Source organism: Syngnathus typhle, linkage group LG3 (assembly GCF_033458585.1).
Source record: "Syngnathus typhle isolate RoL2023-S1 ecotype Sweden linkage group LG3, RoL_Styp_1.0, whole genome shotgun sequence".
Classification (NCBI taxonomy): Eukaryota; Metazoa; Chordata; class Actinopteri; order Syngnathiformes; family Syngnathidae; genus Syngnathus; species Syngnathus typhle.
Genome location: NC_083740.1, coordinates 14,139,838 through 14,162,908, shown reverse-complemented (window position 1 = coordinate 14,162,908; position 23,071 = coordinate 14,139,838). Strand labels below are relative to the sequence as shown.

The window sequence follows — 23,071 nt, the reverse complement described above, 5'->3', positions numbered from 1 at the left end:
TGACGAGACATAGTACACGATAGACATACAAGTAGACGGCACAAAATAAAAACAAGAAGGCACAAACAAAAAATAATAAATAATAAATAATAAATAAACAATGTGAGTGAAGAATAAATAATAAACAAATAACCCAATAAATAAGAGGAGCAAAACTGAGCCAGTGTGCATACAGCAGACAGTAAGCATAGCGCAAAGTACAGGACGCTACGCAGAAAGGGGGAGCGAGTTCAGGATCCTGACAGCCTGGAGTATGAAGCTGTTTGAGAGTCTGGTGGTGCGGGAGCGCAGGCTCCTGTACCTCTTCCCAGAGGGCAGAAGATCAAACAAAGAGTGAGCGGGGTGACTCACATCACTCACAATCGTGGTCGCCTTGCGGGTGAGATGGGAGGTGTAAATGTCTGTCAAGGAGGGGAGTGAAGCACCAATAATCTTACCAGCCGTGTTCACTATGCGCTGCAGGGCCTTCAAGTTGTAGTCAGTGCAGCTGCCACCCCAAACAGCAATACAGCTGGAGAGCACGCTCTCAATGGTGCTGCGGTAAAATGTAGTCATAACGGCCGGAGGAGCGCTCGCTCACCTGAGTTTCCGCAGGAAGTACAGGCGGCGCTGGGCCTTATTCGCCAGTGATGCGGTGTTGGTGGACCAGGAGAGATCCTCACTGATGTGCACCCTCAGGAACCTGGCGCTGCTCACTCTCTCCACCACAGCACCGTCGATGGTAAGCGGCAGGTGTTGGGTGTGACCCTTGCGGAAGTCAACAACAATCTCCTTGGTCTTGTCGACGTTCAGCAGGAGGTTGTTGTCCCTGCACCACGTGGTCAGAAGGTCAACCTCCAGCCTGTATTGAGTCTCGTCTCCCTTGGTGATGAGACCCACCAGTCGTGTCGTCAGCAAACTTCACTATGCGGTTGTCGCTGTAGGTTGCAGTGCAGTCATGCGTCAGGAGGGTGAAGAGCAGCGGACTGAGCACGCAGCCTTGGGGTGCCCCTGTGCTCAGCGTGATGCTGGCGGAGATTTTGTCGCCAACACGTACCACCTGTGGCCTCTGACAGAGGAAGTCCAGTAGCCAGTTGCAGAGGTAGGTACTGAGGCCCAGCTTGTCAAGTTTGCTAATGAGACGTGGTGGCACAATGGTGTTGAAGGCAGAACTGAAGTCCACAAACAGCAATCTCACATACGAGTCCCTTCTCTCCAGGTGGGTGAGGGCCGAGTGGAGGGCAGAGCAGATGGCATCCTCAGAGGACCGTTTGGCTCAGTACGCAAACTGGAAGAGGTCAATGGTGGGGGGGAGAACGGATCGGATGTGCTCCATGACAAGCCGCTCAAAGCACTTCATGATGATGGGCGTAAGTGCCACGGGGCGGTAGTCATTGAAGCAGGACGGAGCGGGTTTCTTCGACACAGGTACGATGGTGGCAGCTTTGAAACACGACGGGACGACGGCCTGCTGCAGGGAAGTGTTAAAGATGTCCGTGAAGACACCCGTCAGCTCACCAGCGCAGTCCTTCAACATCCTTCGATGTTGTCAGGGCCCGCCGCCTTACGGATGTTGGTAGCGGCAAGCGCCCTCCTCATGCTGTCGGCGGACAGGCACAGGGGCAGCTCGTGTGAAGGGGGAGTGGCCTTCAGCGGGCAAGTGCTGTTCTGAGCGTCGAAGCGAGCAAAGAAGCGGTTAAGGCAGTGCTTCTCAATTATTTTCTGTTACGCCCCCCCCTAGCAAGAAGAAAACTATTCGCGCCCCCCCTCCCCACCGTGACTATCCTAACTTGTCTTGTAAGTTGTAAAATGTTGCACTGTCGCAAACGTGACAGAAGTAACAATGAGAGCGCCACTGCCCCCTGCTGTAGTAAACGCGCAATTACACTTTATTCTAGTACTGCCAAAAAAAAAGCCTGTTCCCCAGGGTCACACGCGCCCCCCCAGGAATAGCACCGTGCCCCCCTTGGGGGGCCCCACTATTTGAGAAGCACTGGGTTAAGGTCATTGAGCAGACGGACGTCGCCTTCACAGCTCTGCGGCGCGGGCTTGTATTCCGTGATGGTCTGAATGCCCTGCCAAAGGCTCTGTGCGTCCCTGTTGTCCTTGAAGTGGGCGGTAATTTTTCAAGACAACGCCCTCTTCGCTTCTGGACATGAAAATAAAATTCACCATTACGAGATTCAAGATTCAAGAGTTTTTTATTCGCCATGTTTGAGCGTGCCAAACAAGGAATTTGACTTTGGTGAAACACACCCTCTGTTCAACATTCAGGTGACTAACAACAAAAAAGGTGTGAAGAGCAGGATGCTATTGCACAGTAATGACTCTGAGACTCTAAGAGTGGTGTGAGTTCATCAGAGCAACAGCCTGGGGGAAGAAGCTGTCTCTGTGTCTGCTGGTTTTGGCGTACAGAGCTCTATAACGCCGTCCGGAAGGGAGTAGTTCAAACAGACTGCAACCTGGGTGAGAAGGGTCTGTAGAGACGTTCGTTGCACGTTTCCTGGTCCTGGACAGGTACAAGTCTTGGATAGATGGGAGGTTGATTCCAATGATCTTTTCTGCAGTCCTGATTGTCCGTTGCAGTCTGTCCTTGTCTTGTTTGGAGGCCGATCCAAACCAGACAGTGATCGAGGTGCAGAGGAGAGACTGGATGATGGCAGTGTAGAAGGTCTTCAGAAGCTCTCGCGGCAGGTTGAACTTCTTGAGCTGTCTCAGGAACTACAGCCTCTGCTGGGCCTTCTTCCGGACAGAGTCTATGTGGCCGGTCCATTTCAGGTCCCGAGAGATTGTGGTTCCCAGGAATTTGAAGGTGTCTGTGGAGAGAATAGTATTACTGCGGATAGTGAGGGGTAAAAGTGGTGAAGGGTCTCGCCTGAAGTCCACTGTCATCTCCACGGTCTTGAGCGGGTTCAGCTCCAGGTGGTTTTGGCTGCACCAGTGGACCAGCCGCTCCACCGCTTGTCTGTACGCAGTCTCATCACCGTCCTGGATCAGTCCGAGGAGAGTGGTGTTGTCTGCATACTTCAGGAGCTTCATTGGAGAGTCACCTGAGGAGAAATCATTGGTGTAGAGCGAGAAGAGCAGTGGGGAGAGGACGCACCCCTGAGGGGCTCCAGTATTGGTGGTCCGGGTGTCAGATGTGATGCCCCCCAGCCTCACACGCTGTCTCCTGTTGGTCAGGAAACTGGTGATCCACTGACAGGTGGAGGCAGGCACCGCAAGCTGGATGAGCTTCTGTTGGAGGATGTCAGGAGCGATGGTGTTGAACGCCGAGCTGAAGTCCACGAACAGGATCCTGGCGTACGTTCCTGGGGTGTCCAGGTGGTGCAGGATGTAGTGCAGTCCCATGTTGACCGCATCATCCACTGACCTGTTTGCCCGGTAGGCAAACTGGAGGGGGTCAAGCAGGGGGCCCGTGACATCCTTCAGGTGGTTCAGCACTAACCTCTCCAAAGATTTCATGACCACAGATGTCAGTGCGACAGGTCTGTAGTCATTCAAACCTGTGATGGCGGGCTTCTTGGCCACTGGAACGATGGTGGAGCTCTTGAAGCACGAGGGAACCTCACACAGCTCCAGAGAACGGTTGAAGATCCGTGCAAAGGTGGGCGCCAGCTGCTCAGCGCAGACTTTCAAGCAGGAAGGTGACACGCCGTCTGGGCCCGGTGCCTTCCTGGTCTTTTGTCTCCGGAATATCTGGCGCACTTCCTCCTCGCGGATCTGGAGTGCGGGCGCGGCCTCTGCAAGAGAGAGTGTGGGTGACAACGATGATAGAGGTGTGGACAGAGTAGTTGTGGGGAGAGGTGAGTACGTAGATTGTGCTGCAGGAAGTCCCGTTGTGTGGGAGGACCGATCAAACCTGCAGTAGAACCTGTTTAGCTGGTTAGCAAGCCTTGGGCTCCCCACAGGACGGGGGGTTCGTTTCTTGTACCCCATGATGCTCTGCAGACCTTTCCACACTGTTGAGGGATCAGGATTGGCAAAGAGGTTTCTCTTCAGGTTCTCCCCGTAACACCTACTGGCTTTCCTGACCTCTCGGTTCAGTGTGTTTCTGGTCTGCTTGAACAGGTCGCGGTCGCCGCTCCTGTAGGCCTCCTCCTTGACTTTGCGCAGCCTCCTGAGGTTCGTTGTCAACCAAGGTTTGTCGTTGTTGTACGTGCAGAAGGTCTTAGTCTGCACGCACAGATCCTCACAAAAACTGATGCATGATGTGACAGTGTCAATGAGTTCATGCAAGTCTGAAGTTGCAGCCTCGAAAACTCCCCAATCGGTGCAGTCAAAGCAGGCTTGGAGGTCCTGCCTTGACTCCACTGTCCACTTCCTCACAGTCCTCACCACAGGCTTAGAAGTTTTTAGTTTCTGCCTGTAGGCCGGGATCAGATGAACTAGACAGTGGTCCGAGAGTCCTAAACCTGCACGAGCCGCAGAGTGGTATGCATCCTTGATCACGGTGTAGCTGTGGTCCAGAGTCTGTGCCCCTCTGGTGGCACGTTACGTGCTGTCTGTATCTGGGGAGTTCGTGTGCGAGGTTCGCCCTGTTAAGATCACCCAGAACAATGATTAGTGAATTTGGTAGAGGTTTCTCCATGTCTGTTACCTGGTCAGCCAGCATCTGCGTGGCTTCACTCGCACGTGCGTGTGGTGGAATGTAAACAGCCGCCATGACGATTGAGGAGAACTCCCGTGGTGAATAGAACGGCCGGCAGTTTATGAAAAGTGTTTCTAGGAGAGGGCTGCAAAATTCTTTCAACACCGTGACATCAGTACACCAACGTTCATTAATGTAGAAACCACCTCCCTTTGATTTTCCGGAGAGCTCCGCGCTGCGGTCTGCACGAGTTAGCCTAAGTTAGCTCAGCCACGTTTCAACGAAGCACAGCGCGGCGGATCTGCTGAAGTCCGTGTTCCTTGAAGTGAGGAGCAGCAGTTCGTCCATCTTGTTCGTTCTGTGCATTGAATAAATTACATTGCATGAATTACATTGAATTAATGGGAGCACTGACCTTGTTTCTCAGAAACGAGCCGGTCCCATCTAGGTGTAATCAGAGACAATGACACCCGAAGTGGTTAAGGTTTGTCTTTTAATACAGGATGCTTCATTGCCTGGTTAGTTAGCCTGTCGCTACATATTAGCTTTGCGGGCTCGACTGGGGAAACATGTCACGTGACCGGGACGAGTGTCTTGACCTGAATTAATTGATCGTCGATAATTTTTTTTTTTTTTTTCTTGGTGTCCATGTGCCGAAGCAGTTTTGTAGGCTTCATTGCCTTGTTAGCTAGCCTGTCGCCACATGTTATGTATGCAGAGTGGGCTTGGCGCGTCAGACTCACCTGTGGCGATAAATCCATATTTTAAGTGGGACTCCAGAAATTTACAGAAAAATGCAGCTTTCCTTTTCTTAGAAGTCGTACTCTCTTCTTCTTCCATCTCCTCATTGGGCTTTTTTTCTCTTTCCGAAGAAGCTTTCCAAACATCTCTGTTTCTTGCTCATATTTGCTTGGTTTGCGGGCTCGACGGCGGTGACATGTCACGTGACCGAGACGAGCGTCTTGACCTGAACCGACTGATGTAATTGGGAGAGAATCGCCAATTTTTTTTATATTTTTCAAAATAAATTCTTACTAATTTTTGGTAGCTTTTCGGGCTTGCCTGGGGAAACATGTCACGTGACCGGGACGAGCATCTTGACCTGAATTACCGTAATTTCCGGACTATAAATCGCGTTTTTTTTTTCATAGTTTGGGTGGGGGGACGACTTATAATAAGGAGCGACTTACGTATATGTGAATTTTTTCCAAAAAGTGGAACCGCGATGTAGCAAGGGATTACTGTGATTTGAATTTCAAGTGACGTCAGCGGCGCGACGTCAGCGGCGCGACGTCAGCGGCGGTTGTTTACAAAAAGGACAAATATTGATCACGGGATGACGAAGATGACGAAGGGCCCCACGTACTACCTGCATCATTAGCGGCTTGAAGTGGCTGGAAGTCCACGCCGCCACACGCCTGGAAGTTTGTTTTGTTAAATAAAGAGCCGTTTACCAAACCCACGTCTTTCCTTGTACTTTAACGCTACAATATAGTTATATACTAGATCTGTGGAATAACAACGAGGCTGACGTCAAGGCGCACACACGGCGTTGTTGACAAAGGACGAGGAATTTGATCGATGGATTTAATGATTTAGAGTGCACAGATGGTTTGATAATGTTATTGCTTATATAATAGTTATCCATCCATCCATTTTCTGAACCGCTTAATCCCCACGGGGGTCGCGGGAGTGCTGGAGCCAACCCAGCCGTCATCGGGCAGTAGGCGGGGGACACCCTGAACTGGTTGCCACCCAATCGCAGGGCACACAGAGACAAACAACCATTCGCACTCGGACTCACACCTAGAGACAATTTGGAGTCTCCAATTGGCCTACCAAGCAAGCATGTTTTTGGGATGTGGGAGGAAACCGGAGTGCCCGGAGAAAACCCACGCGGGCCCGGGGAGAACATGCAAACTCCGCACAGGGAGGGCCGGAGGTGGAATCGAACCCGCACCCTCCTAACTGTGAGGCGGACGTGCTACCCAGTGCGCCACCTATATAATAGTTATTTGATATCTAATTTATATATCGTTATATGGGCCTGTGGAATATTTTAAAGTGACGGCGCGCACCCATTGTTGACGATCGATGGATTTAATGAATTGGAGTGACACAGATGGTTTTATAAACGTGTTATTTATGTAATAGTTTTTTAAATAAATCTGAATGTTACGTCAGGCCCGTTCTCACCTTTTCGTTTGTGTTTATGTCACGTTAGCATACCTATCGTTTAGCCTGTTGTTGCTCGTTCATGTCTGTTCTTGGTGTTGGACTTTGTCGAATAAATTTCCCCCCAAAATATGACTTATACTCCGGAGCGATTTATATATGTTTATTTTTCACGTTATTGTGCATTTTGTGGCTAATGCGACCTATATTCCGGAGCGACTTTTAGTCCAAAAATTACGGTAATTGATCGTCAATAATTTTTTTTTTTTTTTCTGTGCGGCTTGGCAGCCTGGTACCAAGTGACCCACGGACCGGTACCAGTCCGCAGACTGGGGACCCCTGCACTAGAGGAGAGGAGAGGAGAGGAGAGGAGAGGAGAGGAGAGGAGAGGAGTGAAAAGGCCTGTCTAAAAGGAGACGTAATGGATCTGCAATAGACACTAAATCTGTGGCTAATGAAAAGGCAATAGTGCAGTACGAAAATATCTAACAAATGGAATCAAAATAGATCAAGGAAGGACAACTTTTTGAGACCATGAGGTCCACACGTTTTAGCCATGCACCAATTCTCACAAGGATGAAAGAAAAATACATATATTTGAAATTCAGATACATTATATGAAAGTAATTTACAAAGACACGCCCCTTCTATTCATTAGTTTATGAATACATACTGATATCCTGTCTGATCTTTCTTGGTAATATTCAGTATGTGTGACAGACACATTTTGGAATTTACCCTTTTAGTATGTGACTCAAAAGAGTGACCCTCCATTCCAAAGCCCTTTCAGTTGAGCTTTTGCTGATTCGCATTTTTATTGTTCCTCCCTTACCCAGTGGCTTTTTTAGATCATTGCCCCAACATTCCACCAACTCTGAGGTGTCCCACTATTGACATCACAGTTCTTTCCTTTTTATGTGGCTGCCAACTTCTCACCTTCTTCTGGTTCAACACTAGGTCACATTCAATTTATGCTGTTGGTCTTGCACTCAGTAAAACCCACACATTCAAAGTTTTAACCATATGCAAATGCACATATGCACACGAAACATTCATCATTTTGCATAACCTTTGTCTTGAAAAGTAAAAATGATAGAAGTCGTGTGTCTGTATACAATTAAAATATAGCACATTTAAAACTAATGAATAAAAAAAATCACAGTGAACATCAACAGGTCAAGGAGGGTGGTATGCTGCGTGTGTCATGATCTAAATCAAAGCAGCCCTCCTGCTTGTCCTTCACCTGCAGGTACACCTGATAAAATATGTACTTGAACATGTCTTCAAAGATGTAGCACAGGTGAGGACTCTTCCCCGCTGTTTAGGAGACATTGCTTGAAAGGATGTTTCAAGTGCAGCCAGATTTCATTACCAACACACCTGACCGTGTTTTCAATCAAAATGAACAAAATTTGGTTGCCTCACACTATTTATTCGATCTGTGGTAGATCATCAAGTATTCTTCTCCCAGTTTTGAGTCATCTCCAATGACTGCCCGATAAACATTATGATGGTCCGTCCATCTATCAATCAGAGCATCCATTTTCTGCATGAGTAAGCTTGAGCCTATCCCAGCGAACTGAGCAAGAAGTAGGGCAGACCTTAGACTGGTCACCAGCTAATTAGGGTGCATAATAGGTGAAGGTATTTGTATTTATTATACACTCCCATCATAATCACTTTCATGATAACGTTATAGTTGAACTGTACAAAAAACACGTACATTTCAAAATTATTTGCCAACAGAGGATAGCAATAAAAATAAGGTTAGAAAGATAATTGTGAAAATGATTGTGAGCTTCGGGAGGACAGCACCCCACTTCACACCGGTGAACATTGAGGTAGTGGAGAACTAAAACTTCCTGGGTGTTCGCCTTAATAACAAACTGGACTGGACTGATCACACCCACGCCCTGTACAAGAAGGGCCAGAGTCGCCTCCACCTGCTGAGGAGACTGAGGTCCTTCAGTGTGTGCAGGGCTCTCCTCAAAACCTTCTATGACTCTGTGGTGGCCTCAGCCATCCTCTACGCTGTAGTCTACTGGGGTGGGGGCAGTACTGACCGGGACAGGGGGAAACTGAATAAGATGGTCAGGAGAGCGAGCTCTGTCCTGAGCTGTTCCCTGGGCTCCATTGAGGTTATGGGTGAGAGGAGGACGTTAATTAAGCTGAAATCCATCATGGACAACACCTCTCACCTCCTCCATGACATTGCGCGGTCCCTGAGCAGCTCCTTTAGCAGCAGACTATTACACCCACGGTGTAGAAAGGAACGATTCCACAGGTCCTTCATTCCCTCTGCTGTCAGACTGTACAACATGCGTGGCACCTGATATAATTGTGTTTCGTCTCTACTAGCGGCACTTGTCTTTGTCCTTGTCCGTTATTTATCCTTTTGTTGAAATTTTGGCACTTGTATTCTTGCACTCGTATGCGCTGCTGTGACAAGTAAATTTCCCCGCTGTGGGATGAATAAAGTTCTATCATCATCATCATCATCATCATCAATCGCATTCTAAAAACAGATGGGTTCAAAAAAATCCAATTTGGGTCAAAATGACCAAATGATGATCCACTACTTGGGTCAATTTGACCAAACCCAAAAAATGGGTTGTTTTGTTCAAAGAAAACCACAAGGGTTGACAAAACAAAAAATGGGTTGTTTTGTACAAAGAAAACTAGAACGTTTGGTTAAATTCACCCAAATTGTGGCTTGATCCATTTTTGACCCAAATGTTTGACTCAACTGTTTTTAGAGTTCTATTCAATCATAGTGCTAATGATTCTTTTTTTTTTTCTTTTTTTTTTTTATCTTATTCTGATCCACAGGTTTTACAAGAAGAAACCGCAATCCCTGGCAGTCATCTCAACCTGATCTACCTAAGTTCAAGAGCTGCAGGTTATAAGCCAGTCGTCAAAGTCACCATGACACAGTCATCTATACCTTTTAACCTGATGAAGGTGAGTTTTGAAATATATTCATCAAGATATGTTAAGGGAAAGATACAATTCTTATTGTCTCCAGGTTCATTTGATGGTGGCTGTGGTGGGACGTCTCTTCCAAAAATGGTTCCCAGCTCAGCCAAATCTTTCTTACACCTTCATTTGGGACAAGACAGATGCTTATGGCCAACGTGTTTATGGACTATCAGAGGGAGTTGGTAAGTAACTCTGTAAAAGTTTTTTTTTTCCATTCATAGTAGCTAGATCAGAGATGGCCAACTGGAACCTGGTGGATCGCATATGACCCCCATCCACGCTCTTGAGTGCACCCTCAATTAACACCCACTCCAAAAAATTCATGAAAAAAAATCAAGAGAAGAATGTTTTTTTATCTTTTTGGGGGGAGTGGGGAGAATATGTTTCCTTTACTATCGTGGCCCTCATATTCGTAGCTTGGCTCCTGTGGATTCACGGGTTTGCTGATTTATTTTCAATGTTGTTGTTTTTGGGGTCCTTTTTTGATTGAAACTTTATTGATCCCTGGGAGTGGGGAAATATTTTTCGTTATGTTCCTTTGATGGGGAGGACAACCCATGTTTTTTGTGGAAGCTTCATTCGCATTTCTGAGAGACCTATCAATTGTGATACTGATATAGTTGGTATTGCAGTACAACATTGTTTTGTTTTTGTTTTATTTATTTTAATGAGCAATATAATGATACAGTTGCATTGCTAATGTGAACATTTTTTTTCTCCATCTGAAAACATTTTGTCTCCATCTGTTTCTCTGAAATAACTACTTTAAAACCAAATATTTTCACACAATCGAAATGGCAGAATAAGTAGCTGGCAGCTTCATGAAAGTGTAATACTGCTTGTGTGTCTGTGTTTATAAGTTTGCACAATTATTTGTCAGATGTCCCACCCCTTGACATTGTAATGTTGTAGTGATGGCAGACAGCTCTGAACAGAAGTTATCAAACTGTTTGTGCGTGTGTGTCTGTGTGTGTGTGTCTGTGTGTGTGCGTGTGTGTGTGTGCGTGTGTGTGTATGTCGAAAACCCTTGGAAATGCAACAGTGGGAGTCAGTTGATAAAGCAGACAGATAGAGGTTAAAACCCTCTCTCTGTGGTTATAAACCAGTGATGTTTGCTTTTCTTTGAATGACAGGATCGTACTAATATTTATTTGGCGGGAGCACAGGTCCACGAAGCAGCTGAATAACTGACCATGAACTCGCTTTGTCGCTTAGTGTCGGTGGGGTTTGAATATGAGTCTTGCCTGGACCTGATCCTGTGGGAGAAAAGAACGGCCATTTTACAAGGCTACGAGATGGATGCTTCCAACGTTGGAGGATGGACTCTCGATAAACATCACATTTTGGATGTACAAAACGGTAGGAGGCTGGATTGGAATCAACACTGGACATGAATCATCACATATAGTGCAGACTCTACATTTACATACAGTAAATGCATTTATTCACATACATTTAGGGCAGCAGTGGTTCAGTCTTTTGGTACGTTATTTTGGATTGGAGGGTCAGGGATGAAAGCACATATGGAAAATGCAACAATTTATGAAAACATCATAGTCATGACTAACAGAAAGGCACCAGAAACCTTTCCAAATCATCTGAGATACCACAGTACCCATCATTGTGTCATTCACTCCTTTGCCTACTTAGCTGCCTCTATGTGGTCTGTTTCTTTTTGTGGGGTAATTGTGGTAGTATATATACAGCAAAATACAATTCCATTTCAGGGTCAAAAGAATGATCAATTACCGTTTTTTCCGTGTATAATGCGCCCCCATGTATAATACGCACCCTAAAAATGGCATGTTGATGCTGGAAAAAAGCCTGTACCCATGTATAATACGCACCCAATTTTTATTTATTTTTTTATTTATTTTTATTTATTTTTTTAAGTCCCAATGATCGTCACACACGCAGGGAGGCAATGGGTCCCATTTTTATAGTCTTTGGTATGGTCTTAACTAGGCTGGATGTAATTTTTTTTGTTGGCGTTGATTTCTCCGACTGCCCATAAAGGCACCACCCCGATCCGTGCGGACATGTGAAAAAGGCGTGCGGACGTGAAAAAGGCGGCTCTGTATGGGAGAGACGTTGAAGAGGAATAAAAACACCCTTGGAAACCAAAACTTGCCCCTCGTCGTGACTCGGAGCCGCAACAAATGTTTCGGATTTGTGTAGGGTACATTGTGACAGTAAACGAGCAGGTGATCGAGCAAGCGTCTGATACGAGAGCATTGCGGTCGTATGGAGCGTGTTTGAAGTGAACAGCAGAGACGAAAGGAACAAGGCAAAGTGTTGTGAAATAAAATATTACCTGTAATACGCATTTTGTTATTTGCTGATTGAAACTGCTAATTAAACTGTGAATTGAAACTAATAGGAAGAAAACAACTCTCGCTCTTTATATAGCTGACGTGTCTTGCGCATCCGTTCTGCGCATCGGCTCCATAGTGCGCATGCGCAGTCATACTGCTTCCGTATGACGTCCGGTCCGCGATGGAGATTAAAAAACAAACAATAAAAACAATACACCATCAAGGATTGCACCATCGCATCAAACGATGTGTCGTCAATTATGAATTTTACTGACTAAGTGTGTTGGGCAGGATGGCTGAATGCGATGCGCGATTGACAACAAACAAGAAGAAAGGTGATTTCAAGTTTTATTTCGAGGGAGATTTGTCATGTCTCGTCCCCAGTTTTGCTATGTGTCTAGGTTGCCTGTGTCACCTCAATCAATGTAACGTGTTTTGTATTTAAGTCCTGTCTGCCCCTCGCTCACCGTCGGATGATGTCATGATGTCTGTTTGGTTTCTGTTCCTGTCTTTGGTAATGTCACCCTGTCTTTTTGTTCCACGTCTTTGTCGGTCAGTCCTGTTGTTGGTTTTGTTGTACCATGATTTTCTTAAAAAAAAATAAAATAAAATAATAATAATTGTACCCATGTATAATGCGCACCCCAGATTTTAGGACAATAAATTAGTTAAATTTCGCGCATTATACACGGAAAAAAACAACGTAAAAAAGCAAATAATCCTTAGTGCTTGACTGTTTTTAGAGCTCATTTGTATTTGTGGCAACAGGTTCTGTGACAATAACTTAAATTACTTTCCAGTCCAAACTCAATATCATTAACTGTTTAATCTAGCATGCAGTAATAAAAGGATGAATTTAATTGCAGTTTAAAATAATCCTAGCAGTTGTCAAACTGATTGTTTTTGCAGAGGCTTTAATCAACGAAGCGTAGGAGAGGTATTGAAACAGTGTGGTGGGTGTGTGCGGGTTTGTTTGTGTGTGTTTGTGTAGGTGTGTGTGTGCGCGCGCGCGCATGCGTGCGTGCGTGTGTGTGCGTGCGTGCGTCATTGCGCGTAGATATGTACATATCAATCAATTTACCAATATTATAATGTGCTCCAGTCCAGCCCTGGCCACACTCACACGTCCCCTACTTACACACACCGTTCTTCTTCTGATTTTGGTCAAACTAATTTTTTAGTTTGTTATGCACAAAAAGTGCTTGTTTTGTACAAATGTTATCTCATATTGGGTTGTTTTTGACCCAGTAGTTTCAATTATTGAGAATTCTGTCAAAAATGTACATTTTCCATACCACTTATCCTCCTTAGAGAAACAACGATCCACTGGTTACAAGTGAATACTCAGTGTCAATAATACAATTCTACCATTTCATTGCATAATGGTTAACCTTCATTGCTGCAGACAATGCAGGTGATGCAAAAAAAACAGACCTAGGCTAGGTAGGGTGTGATAACCGTTTCATTGTAATGCTGTTGTTGCCTATGGAACATCACAGCCTGTCCTACCACACTAATGGAGACAATAGGTTAGTGTACAGCTCACTGTAACTACTGTACATGTATTCTGTCCCTTACTTCTTTGAATGAGTGTGTCCATGTAAGAGTAATGAGCTGATGAGCCCAAACTTTCTCCAGACCAAAGAAATGCAGACTCCATTGTTTTCCACCGTAAACTGAAAGGTCAGTGGTTTATTTAATTGAAAGAAAAATCAAGTGAGAAATTTTGGTGTGATTGACTGGACTGGATCTATTTTCAGGCACCAATACTGTAATACTGTAATGTGTGACTGTCACATGAGCTCTCATAGTAAATCAACACTCTGCTGCCCTAAAAAGATACAAAAAAGCAGCAGGTTCACATATATTTTGTAGATTTTGTTAGAGTGGTGCTCACTCTAACTTATTTTTGCAAGAACCACACGGGAGACAGTATGCCCTTTTTAAGCATTTGCAAATGGAGAACCATTCGTCGCTGTGCGTAGAGCGATGATCGAATGAGGTCTGGCTCAGGCCTCTTGCAAGAGCATATTTATTGAGAACAAGCAGGGTGGGGGTGACATTGGACATGTTTGGTGGTCACCTCAGCAACTGGTTAATCAGTGTGGAGGGTCCCAGCTCATTGTTTTACAAGGTTGTGGAAACAGAAACTAGTGGAGGATTTTAGATGACTAACTAAGCAAGAATGTTTCCACACCATTTGGAAAGTTTCAACAACTGAATGGTTAAACTTTTCAGAGTCAAGGAAAGGTAAAAGGTTTAAACAAAGTTAATAATTCTAGTCTACATTCCAACATCATCATACGATCAAGATCATCTGTAAACCCTAACAGATTTGACTCTTGTAACATTGCCGTTTATGTGGTCTTGGGTCTGGTCAAGATGTGTCAACAAATTGTAGTGTTTCCGTTATATTTCACTCAGCATTTGCAAAGTCTATACAACAGTCAAGATGCTCCCATTTCTTGTAAAATCCCATATGTTTCTACACTAAACAAACACATTGTTTGGTCTTAAAAATCTCCTTTTTCTCGCCTCCATGATCCATATCATGTGCTTGAAATAAATCCTATGCGCCGACTGGAGATGACGTGCACGATAGAAAATTTTTCAAAATAACGTTCAAACTTACATTTACAGCGATTCAGTCAATCAATAGCATAAAAATGATGTTGTTTCGATGTGTGGCCTGCATCACTGTACTAGTTCAGCGCAGATCAATACAGCTGGATTGCAGGGCTGACACATCAATACATGTATTATAAATAGATAAATTGTTACGCTCCTACGAACTAAGCTTTTATAGGTCTGCTTGTGATTGTCTTATCGATCACCTATTCTATTGCCTTCTTTGTTCCGGTCAAGAAAGTAGCTTGTATTATTGAGAGTCAGTAATGTGCTTTGGTCATAAAGTGAATAGAACACCCCAATGGAGGGTCCAAGTATTTATCGTATTTTGCGCCCTAGTATTAGGCGCACCGGGTTATAAGGCGCACCTTCAATGAACGGCCCATTTTAAAACTGTGTCCATATATAAGGCACACCGGACTATAAGGCGCATAAAATAGAAGCTTTACTGCAACAAACTGAGGTTGACTAGGGTTGCGGTATGCACCCAATAGCCAATAACCAACGAGCCCTCTGTAAACAATTGCGTTTCTAAAACGATCTCCTATAAAATGATTGGAACTGACTAAAGTTTGATCTAACGCATTGGTACTACTTACCTATGTTTCCCTTCCATATCGATCCGTAGATTTACTCGAAACATTACCAGAGCAGCCTATTTTGACATGAAATAGCCTCGCGCATATAGCAGCTATCGTTGTAGCATTAGCCATCCGCAATTTCCTATGAGCCTCAGCTCACAATCTCCCATGAGCCTCAGCAAAGTGTAAACAATCGCGTTTCTCAAACGATATCCTATAAAATGATCAGAACTGACTAAAGTTCGATCTAACGCATTGGTACTACTTACCTATGTTTCCCTTCCATATCGATCCGTAGATTTACTCGAAACATTAACAGAGCAGCCTATTTTGACATGAAATAGCCTCGCGCGTATAGCAGCTATCGTTATAGCATTAGCCATCCGCAATTTCCCATGAGCCTCAGCTCGCAATCTCCCATGAGCCTCAGCAAAGTGTAAACAATCGCGTTTCTCAAACGATCTCCTATAAAATGATCAGAACTGACTAAAGTTCGATCTAACGCATTGGTACTACTTACCTATGTTTCCCTTCCATATCGATCCGTAGATTTACTCGAAACATTAACAGAGCAGCCTATTTTGACATGAAATAGCCTCGCGCGTATAGTAGCCATCGTTATAGCATTAGCCATCCGCAATTTCCTATGAGCCTCAGCTCGCAATCTCCCATGAGCCTCAGCAAAGTGTAAACAATCGTGTTTCTCAAACGATCTCCTATAAAATGATCAGAACTGACTAAAGTTCGATCTAACGCATTGGTACTACTTACCTATGTTTCCCTTCCATATCGATCCGTAGATTTACTCGAAACATTAACGGAGCAGCCTATTTTGAAATGAAATAGCCTCGCGGGTACAACAGCTATTCGGTGACGCCCCCTGACTACAGTTACCGTAATGTTGGGAAGCGATGCGACCTTGTAAATTACTAGTCGTACTAAAACGTACTAAAACATTTTGGCAGAGCACTGTGTACAACCAGTATGGATCAACAAATTCATCAATTGATCCATATATAAAGGCGCACCGGACTATAAGGCGCTCTGTCGACTTTTGATAAAAATTTAGGTTTCTAGGTGCACCTTATAGGGCGGAAAGTACGTTAATTGATTTACATCTTATTTAACGTCTTAGATAAAATGCAGCCTCACAATGTGCTGAAAATCAAATGTAATCAAAAGCGTCATTGTGTCAGCATGAATCACTCTACTCAAATAAGGAATAAATTAAAGACATCCTCAAGGAGTCTCTTTGTGGTGGAAACAAAATGATTAATAATAGCAAGCGCTACCAGTTTGTCACATTTGTTGAAATTAAACTTGCCGAAACAATGTGGTTTGACAGTTGCTATCTGGCTAGCACATCACTCTGTAGCCAAAGGGGAAAAACACAATTCCATGAAACTTTCAGTCATATTTAGGAGAAAAAAAAATCAAGAGGCAAACGTCCCCATTATAAACCCTCATAACTGATCGTACAAATCTTTACCATTTCAAATGCGGGACATCTGCATGGAAAAGATTTTACCGGGAAATTTGTGCCACCTTGTGGCTACTTACCTGGTCATGTGATACGCCGTTAAAAAATGAGTTCAACATTTTAATATACAATTCTATCTGCAGGCTCAGCAAGAACTTAAATCAGACAGGCACAAACACACAAAACAGGAATTGTAAGGGGTACTAACTACGAATGTTTCTTTGATGCTACGAAAAGAATGTAACTACCGATAATAAAGATTCCAAGTTTATAATAATCTAATCATAATTCTATCATAGAATTTAAATAACCATTTGATGACATGATCGTGTAGGCATTATGCCCATTTAAAAACATTAATTTAACTTCAGCGGCACAGTGGAGCACTGGTTAGCAGGTCCGCTTACAGTGCAGAGGTTGCAGGTTCGATTCCACCTCCGGCCCTCCCTGTGTGCATATTCTACCTTTGGCGCACTGGTTAGGACGTCCGCTTACAGTGCAGAGATTGCGCATTCAATTCCACCTCCGGCCCTCCCTGTGTGCATGTTCTTGTCACGAATCGAAATGGAGCAGGGCGACCAAGTGCAGCTTGGACCAGGGTTTATTGGAGAACACAAACTAACAGACTCGGCAGACTGACGTAACTTACTAACAAAACCAACAACAGAAACTGAACAGAGACGTGAGACAAAAGACATCATGACATTAACACAACAACAATGATCCGACCGGGGAGTGACACGCAGACAGGACTTAAATACGAGACAGGTAATGAGAGGCAGGTGAGAATGATCACACTGATGATGGGCACACAGGAGAAGAGGGGCGAGCACACAGACACACGGACAGAAACTATGACAATATGGACACGATCGGGGACGAGTCGTGACAGTAACAAGGGACGGCTCCCGACGTCTCAAAAACCCAAATCCCCACATGAAGCACGGGGTGGGGCGGGGTGGGAAGCGCACCAGTCCAAATGACCCCCACTGGTCTGTTACAAACCCCGAACCGCACTCCACGGCACATGGAGAGTACGGACCGCGCTAGGTGGCAACTGGGGAACAGAAACCGCACTCGGCGGAAACTCGGGGACAGAACCGCAATCGGCGGAAACTCGGGGAAACAGAACCACACTCTGCGGCAAATGGAGAGTCAGAACCGCGTGCAGCGGCAAGAGTCACAGCCACACACACGGCGGCATCCAGGAAGCCAGAGCTGCACGCAGCAGCAGGAGTCAGACGTGTCTTTCAGCAGTGGGAGCAGGGTCTCTGATGATCGCGGGCATTGCCTGGCCTCGTGCCAACAATGCCGCCTCCGGTGACACTGGGGTGGGCCCGATGGCGGCCGCGAGTCGGGCGCTGGCCGAAGTCCGGCGCTGGCGAGGTCCGGCGCTGGCCGAAGTCCAGCGCTGGCCGAAGTCCGGCGACAGCCGCGGATGTGGCGGCGCAAAGGTTGGCGCACGTGCATCCGGCGTCGCTGGAGCAAAGTCCGATGGTGGCCGCGGAGTCGATGGCGCCGGGGAGAACTCCGATGGCGGCCGCGGGTCCTGCGTCGCTGGAGCAAAGTCCGATGGCGGCCGCGGAGCCCATGGCGCTGGAACAAGCTCGGACGACGGACGTGAATCGGGCGTCGCAACGGGAGCTGATGGAGAAAGGTCCAAGCGCTGGTCGCTGTGATGGTCGGATCATTCTGTCACGAACCGAAATGGAGCAGGGCGACCAAGTGCAGCTTGGACCAGGGTTTATTGACGAAAACAAACTAACAGACTCGGTAAACTGACATAATTTACTAACAAAACCAACAACAGGACTGACCGACAAAGACGTGAAACAAAAAGACATGATGACATTAACAATGATCCGACCAGGGAGTGACACGCAGACAGGACTTAAATACGAGACAGGTAATGAGAGGCAGGTGAGAATGATCACACTGATTATGGGCACACAGGAGGGGAGGGGCGAGCACACAGACACACGGACAGAAACTATGACAATATGGACATAATCGGGGACGAGTCGTTCTCCCCGCGCCTCTCAGTTTCCGCCAGGTGCTCCGGTTTACTCCCACATTGCAAAACATGCATGGTAGGTTGATTGAGTATTCCAAATTCCCCGTAAGTGTGAGTGCGGATGGTTGTGTGCTTTGACATTGGCTGATGACCAGTTCAGAATGTCCCCCGCTGATGCCTCGTTGACTGCTGCGAGAGGCTCCAGCACACCCGTGACTCCAGTTGGGAAAGGTGGTAAGGAAAATGGTTGGAAGGATGGATTCTGTCACATTGATTGCCTTTTAGAAAAAAAAGCAAAAATGGAAACTCACTTTATGTAATTTTGTCAGACAGCCCTCTTTTTGTGTTTGCAGAAGAAATTAGTCCCTATTTTAAAGAATGTGTCTATCAAGTCTTTGTGTTCAGTCAAAGACAGGTGGGCCACAGGCTACATCTGGCCTGCCAGCCGCTTCTTTGTGACCCTCAAACTGTTCAAACTATTTTCAAGATCAGAGCATGGGCATTCTCAATAGCAGTATGGTGCAAGGAAAGCTCAGTGCACAGAGGACCAGCCAATTCATTACCTACCGTAATTTTCAGACTATAAGTCGCGTTTTTTTTTTCATAGTTTGGGTGGGGGGGCAACTTATGTGTTTTTTTTCAAAAATTTTCGGAAAAAAAAAAGTGAAACCGCGATAAACGAACCGCGATGTAGCAAGGGATTATTGTTTTTGAATTTCGAGTGACGTCAGCAGCGCGACGCGGCGTGGCGCGGCGATTGTTTACATAAAGGACAAAAAATGATCACGGGATGACAAAGATGATGAAGGGCCCCACGTACTACCGGCATCATTAGCGGCTTTGTTTCTAAGTGACACGGCGGACGAAGAGTTTGAAGAATTTAAGGATTTGGAGTGACACAGAAGGTTTGAAAAACTGTTATGGCTTTTACCCACGCCCGGTCCTATTCTAAGGCGCTCTCTTTCACCTCCGTGGATTGAAGTCGGGGGCCGCGCTCGGCCGGGCGGCTGTCCAGGGACGGTGGATGGGGCTCGGACATGGCTTTTACGCTTTTAAGCTCTCTTTCACCTCCGTGGCTGGAAGTGGCACCTCCGGGGATGGAAGTCCACACTGCCACACGCCTGGAAGTCGACGCCAGTGCTTGGGGCCGTGTGGCGGTGAACTATTTATGTTATAGTTATTTGATAGTATATTTTATTTCGTGTAGCAACTTGTATATGTTTTTATCGTTACACTTCAGTAGTTGTGATATGACAACTCCTGTCATGAGAATCAAACGAACATTTGAACATCCTTTGTCCTTTATGTAAACAACAGCTGCGCCGCTGACATCACAAACTACAGTTATCCCTTGCTACATCGCGGTTAGTCTATCGCGGTTTCACTTTTTTTTTTTAATTTTTAAAATTTGTGAAAAAAAATCACATATAAATCGCTCCTCAGTATATGTCGCTCCCCCACCCAAACTATGAAAAAAAACACGACTTATAGTCCGAAAAATACGGTACTCAGTGTTATATGCTGCCTCTTTCTTTCACTTCATCCGTCATGTTCCTATTTATCCCTCTCACACCACTTGTCCTCAGGGGCTTTTAACACCTTGTCACCCAGTTCACTGTGTGCGTTTGAATTTAGATTTTTAGATTGGGACTTTGAGACCAAGGTCAAATGCACTCATATATAAAAACATTTACTCAGAGTGCAGTGAAAACTGCACTGCCATCACTTAACACAGCTGGAGAGTTTATCTCTCCTTGAACATTGCTTTAGTTCCTCATCTATCTTTCCCACACACATGCTCGCCGCAGGTACACACACGCACAAACACACACACACGCATGCGAGCACATCCATGCGCACACACACACACGCACACACACGCCTGTGCCTTTTTTGTAGTGAGTCGAGTAGTTTACGTCATTGTGGAGCACAGCATGGGTGCAACCTGTCAGCGCTGTGCCTATGTTGATCAATCAACACCTCCTAATGGAAGGAGAGATGAAAGAGAAGAGAGTAGAGATCCATCGATCAAATTTCTCGTCCTTTATGTCATCCTGGTGACAGAGGACATGTCCAGAGGATATGGCGCTTTAAAGTGTTAATTACTTTATTTGATTTTTTTCTCTCTATTTTTCATGTTTTGAATACCGTTTTTTTCCATGTATAATGCGCCCCCATGTATAATACGCACCCTAAAAATGGCATGTTGATGCTGGAAAAAAGCCTGTACCCATGTATAATACGCACTCAAATTTTGACTCCTACTTAAGTCCGTAAATGTAAAATTATTTCAGAAAAAAGATCATCTTTGGGAACAACCGGATGTTATTCTGCCGGCCAGTATCACTGCGCATGCGCTAGCAAACTCAATAGCGAAGAAATGTTTCGGATTTGTGTAGGGTACATTGTGACAGCAAACGAGCAGGTGATAGAGCAAGCGTCTGATACGAGAGCATTGTGTTCGTATGGAGCGTTTGAAGTGAACAGCAGAGAAGAAAGCGCATCTGTAATGGCGGCCTCTGTATGCTATCCGGATTAAAAAAATAATAATAATTGTACCCATGTATAATGCGCACCCCAGATTTTAGGACAATAAATTAGTTAAATTTTGCGCATTATACATGGAAAGAAACGGTATGTTCAAGATAAAGATATCAAAGCATGTGAAGTGATCAACTATACTAAAAATAACATGTGAAGTGGTCAACTATACTTGTAAGTAAGTGATGTGTTAATGATCAAGTAAAAACTTGTGAAAAAAAACATACATAAGTCGCTCCTGAGTCGCCCCCCCACCCAAACTATGAAAAAAAAACCCGACTTATAGTCCGAAAATTACGGTAATATAATGCCATTTTTTTTTGTTTCGTTTCGTTTTTGAATAACGTTATTTTGGTCTTACCGCTGTCAGGTACGGGATCATGTCTACCAAGTCTGAAGCGCAAACGGAATGCTAGTTTTGTTGCAGTTACAGATTAATTCTTGATAAACATTTCCACAATGAAAGCGCGATGCTCACCGGTCCAATTCATGTTTACAATTGAAATGAAACAAAATATTACTCGAAAACGAAACGAAAATAAAATGAAACGAAACAAACCAAAACAAAATGGCATTATATGTGCTTTTCGACCAAAAAAAGAAAAATGCATTAATTTAATTTATTTGTATTTTATTAAACCTACAAACCTACAAATGTGTTAGATAATTTTTGCCGGACCCAAAATGTGTGTGTGTGTGTGTGTGTGTGTGTGTGTGTGTGTGTGTGTGTGTGACCCAAAATGTGTGTGTGTGTGTGTGTGCGTATATATATATATATATATATATATATATATATATATATATATATAGTATATACGTATATATATAAATTGTCCTTAGGTGTGAGTGCGAGTGCAAAGGGTTGTTTGTCTCTGTGTGCCCTGCCATTGGTTGGCAACTGGTTCAGGGTTTCCCGCGCCTACTGCCCGTTGACGGCTGGGATAGGCTCTAGCACACCCGCGACCCCTGTGGGGACTAGGCGGTTCAGAAAATGGATAGATGGATGGATATACTATATATATACATACACACACAGTCAAACCTCAGTTTTTGACCACAATACGTTCCAGAAGGCGGTTCGAGAAGTGAATCGTTCGAACTCCGAATCTATTTTTCCCATTAAAAATAATGGAAAAAAAAATCATCCGTTCCAAGACTAAAACAAAACGCCTTTTTTAAGCATTTTTTCATTTGCGCAACTGCACCGCACTGATCGCATTATTGTGACAGAGCCGTTGATGAAATTTAGAAAATATTTTGAAAGTCCTGATGTACTTTCCAAAATTTAAATGGACCTCAGTGCGCAGGGAGCTTAATTTGGTCCAATCGCGCATCGCCGGGCGCTCACTGTCGCATTGCTTTAAGAGCGTCTTTGTGTTTTAGGATGGCTTTACTGCTCCCACTTGTTTTCTTTGGAGGCATGATTAGGGGTTAATACAATCGTCAAAGTAACGAAACTACAATAACGAACAGAGTCAGTCGGCATCCGGGCCGCGCGGTCGCGTTTTCTCGGGTCCTCTCCGCTCATTTCGCGAGGTTCGACCTCCAAATTTTTGTTCGACAACCGAAGCAAAGAAATCTCGAATTTTTCGTTCGAATTCCGATTTGTTCCAGAACCGGGACGTTCGAAAACCGAGGTTTGACTGTATATATACACTGCTCAAAAAAATTAAGGGAACACTTTGAAAACACATCAGGTTTCAATGGTGAAAAAAAAAAAAGTTGGATATCTATACTGATATGGACAGTTTAATGTCTCAGGAACAAAAGGATGCCACATCTTTTGAT

At 44.9% G+C, this 23,071-nt stretch overlaps 1 protein-coding gene across 1 annotated transcript in view; it reads left to right on the top strand.

Moving 5' to 3' along the window:
- LOC133151396 (teneurin-3) overlaps positions 1-23,071 on the top strand; it is a 286,876-nt gene that overhangs the window by 166,179 nt on the left and 97,626 nt on the right. The window contains exons 18-20 of the mRNA XM_061274374.1: positions 9,575-9,706; positions 9,771-9,906; positions 10,940-11,083. Coding sequence (XP_061130358.1) covers positions 9,575-9,706; positions 9,771-9,906; positions 10,940-11,083 — 412 coding nt within the window. The remainder of the gene's footprint in view (positions 1-9,574; positions 9,707-9,770; positions 9,907-10,939; positions 11,084-23,071) is intronic.